At 43.9% G+C, this 1,342-nt stretch overlaps 1 protein-coding gene across 1 annotated transcript in view; it reads right to left on the reverse strand.

The window, feature by feature from the left end:
* Positions 1-553: 553 nt before the first annotated feature.
* The window catches only part of LOC104539807 (pro-neuregulin-1, membrane-bound isoform-like), a gene marked incomplete at its 5' end in the record, with an annotated part of 23,273 nt that continues 22,484 nt past the window's right edge, over positions 554-1,342 (reverse strand). Inside the window, 2 exon segments of the mRNA XM_010183423.1 lie at positions 554-761; positions 1,266-1,342. The exon segment at positions 1,266-1,342 is cut by the window's right edge and continues 6 nt beyond it. Coding sequence (XP_010181725.1) covers positions 554-761; positions 1,266-1,342 — 285 coding nt within the window.

Consider the following 1,342-nt stretch of genomic DNA (forward strand, 5'->3'; position numbering starts at 1 on the left):
GATTTAATAATGACATGTGTTCTCTGACTTGCACTTTGCGTTCCTTGCTTTTATTTAATAAAGTATCAAGGGGAAATTTTGAAGGAGATAACAGGTTTAGGAGCTGTAATCTCCCAGAAAGTAGGTGGCAGCATAATTCCTATACTGCTTAGGAGTCTTTAGTGCCCTTCTCTTATGGATCAATACATTGCTTTCTCCTCATTTTTTTATGTCTCACAAAATCCCTCAGTTTACGTGCTTGCTTCTTCTAAGAAACTGATAATTAGGCAAAGATCCGTTTTTACTTTACAATGGAAATTTCCAACAAATTACTTCAGTGGAGCTTATCCAAATGTGAACTGCTGGGTGTTAGGAATAAATCCAGCAGAGCCAAGAAGGGAAGAAATGCTTTTGGTAGACTTTAAACTACTACCTAATTCTCCACCTTTATAAAGGAGGAGATGTACACCCTATAGGAACAGCTGCACTGCTTGGTTTCCTCCTGTGCTCCCAAGCTTTGGAAACATCTGGGAACACCAGGTCTTGCCAGCTGAAAGCGACGAGGTGTTGTCTCCTACCTTTCACTGTGAGGAGAGTCTCGGTAGGAGTCAGGGGTCTTTCTCGCATGCTGGAGGAAGCTGTTGCCTTCCCGTGGCCCACCAATGCCATTGAGGCGGCCCCGGGGCCCCGCTGGGCTGGTGTGCCTGCTGTTCTCCATGGAGGAGCTGACGAGCACAGAGTGGCTTTCAGAGAGGATGCTTTCAGTGTGGCCATTACTCCAGCTGGAGAGCAGCAACCGGGAAAGAAGAAGGGAGGGGAGCATGAGAGGGTGCTTTGGTGGCAATTGAAGATGAGCAGAATTTTAGCCAGGGGAAAGGAAGAGCCCTGTTGCCGCTTGGGATGTGCAGCATAACCTTTGGGTTGGCAACCGGGGCTACAGAGTTTTGTGAATTGTATTAATCCACATGCATCAAGATGATTTTGCATTTGTGGATATAAGGAGAGAGAAGGAGGGTTTTCCAGTCACCAGGACTGTCACTGACTTAGCAATCTGCATATACTAAAATTCACTGTAACAGTATTGGAATGCCATTCAGTCAGTAAAGCTTTTTGTAAATTCCTGGAAAGATAAATAGTTAAGTGACATGATATAAAATATTGTTAATCTTAAAATGAAAGCACTATGAAGGGAGCATAGATTTTTCTGGGTTTGTTTTTTTAAACATTTTTTCAGTTTTGCAACAGATCAGATATTACAGATGCTGTTTGCTTTCCCCCTCCAGTACCTGTGGCTGGGTGTCTGGGTGACTGTCACTGAGTGATGTGTTGTTGAGGTGTAGTGGCTTTTAGAAAAAGAGGTGTC

Source organism: Mesitornis unicolor, unplaced genomic scaffold, assembly GCF_000695765.1.
Source record: "Mesitornis unicolor isolate BGI_N332 unplaced genomic scaffold, ASM69576v1 scaffold41820, whole genome shotgun sequence".
NCBI classification, from domain to species: domain Eukaryota; kingdom Metazoa; phylum Chordata; class Aves; order Mesitornithiformes; family Mesitornithidae; genus Mesitornis; species Mesitornis unicolor.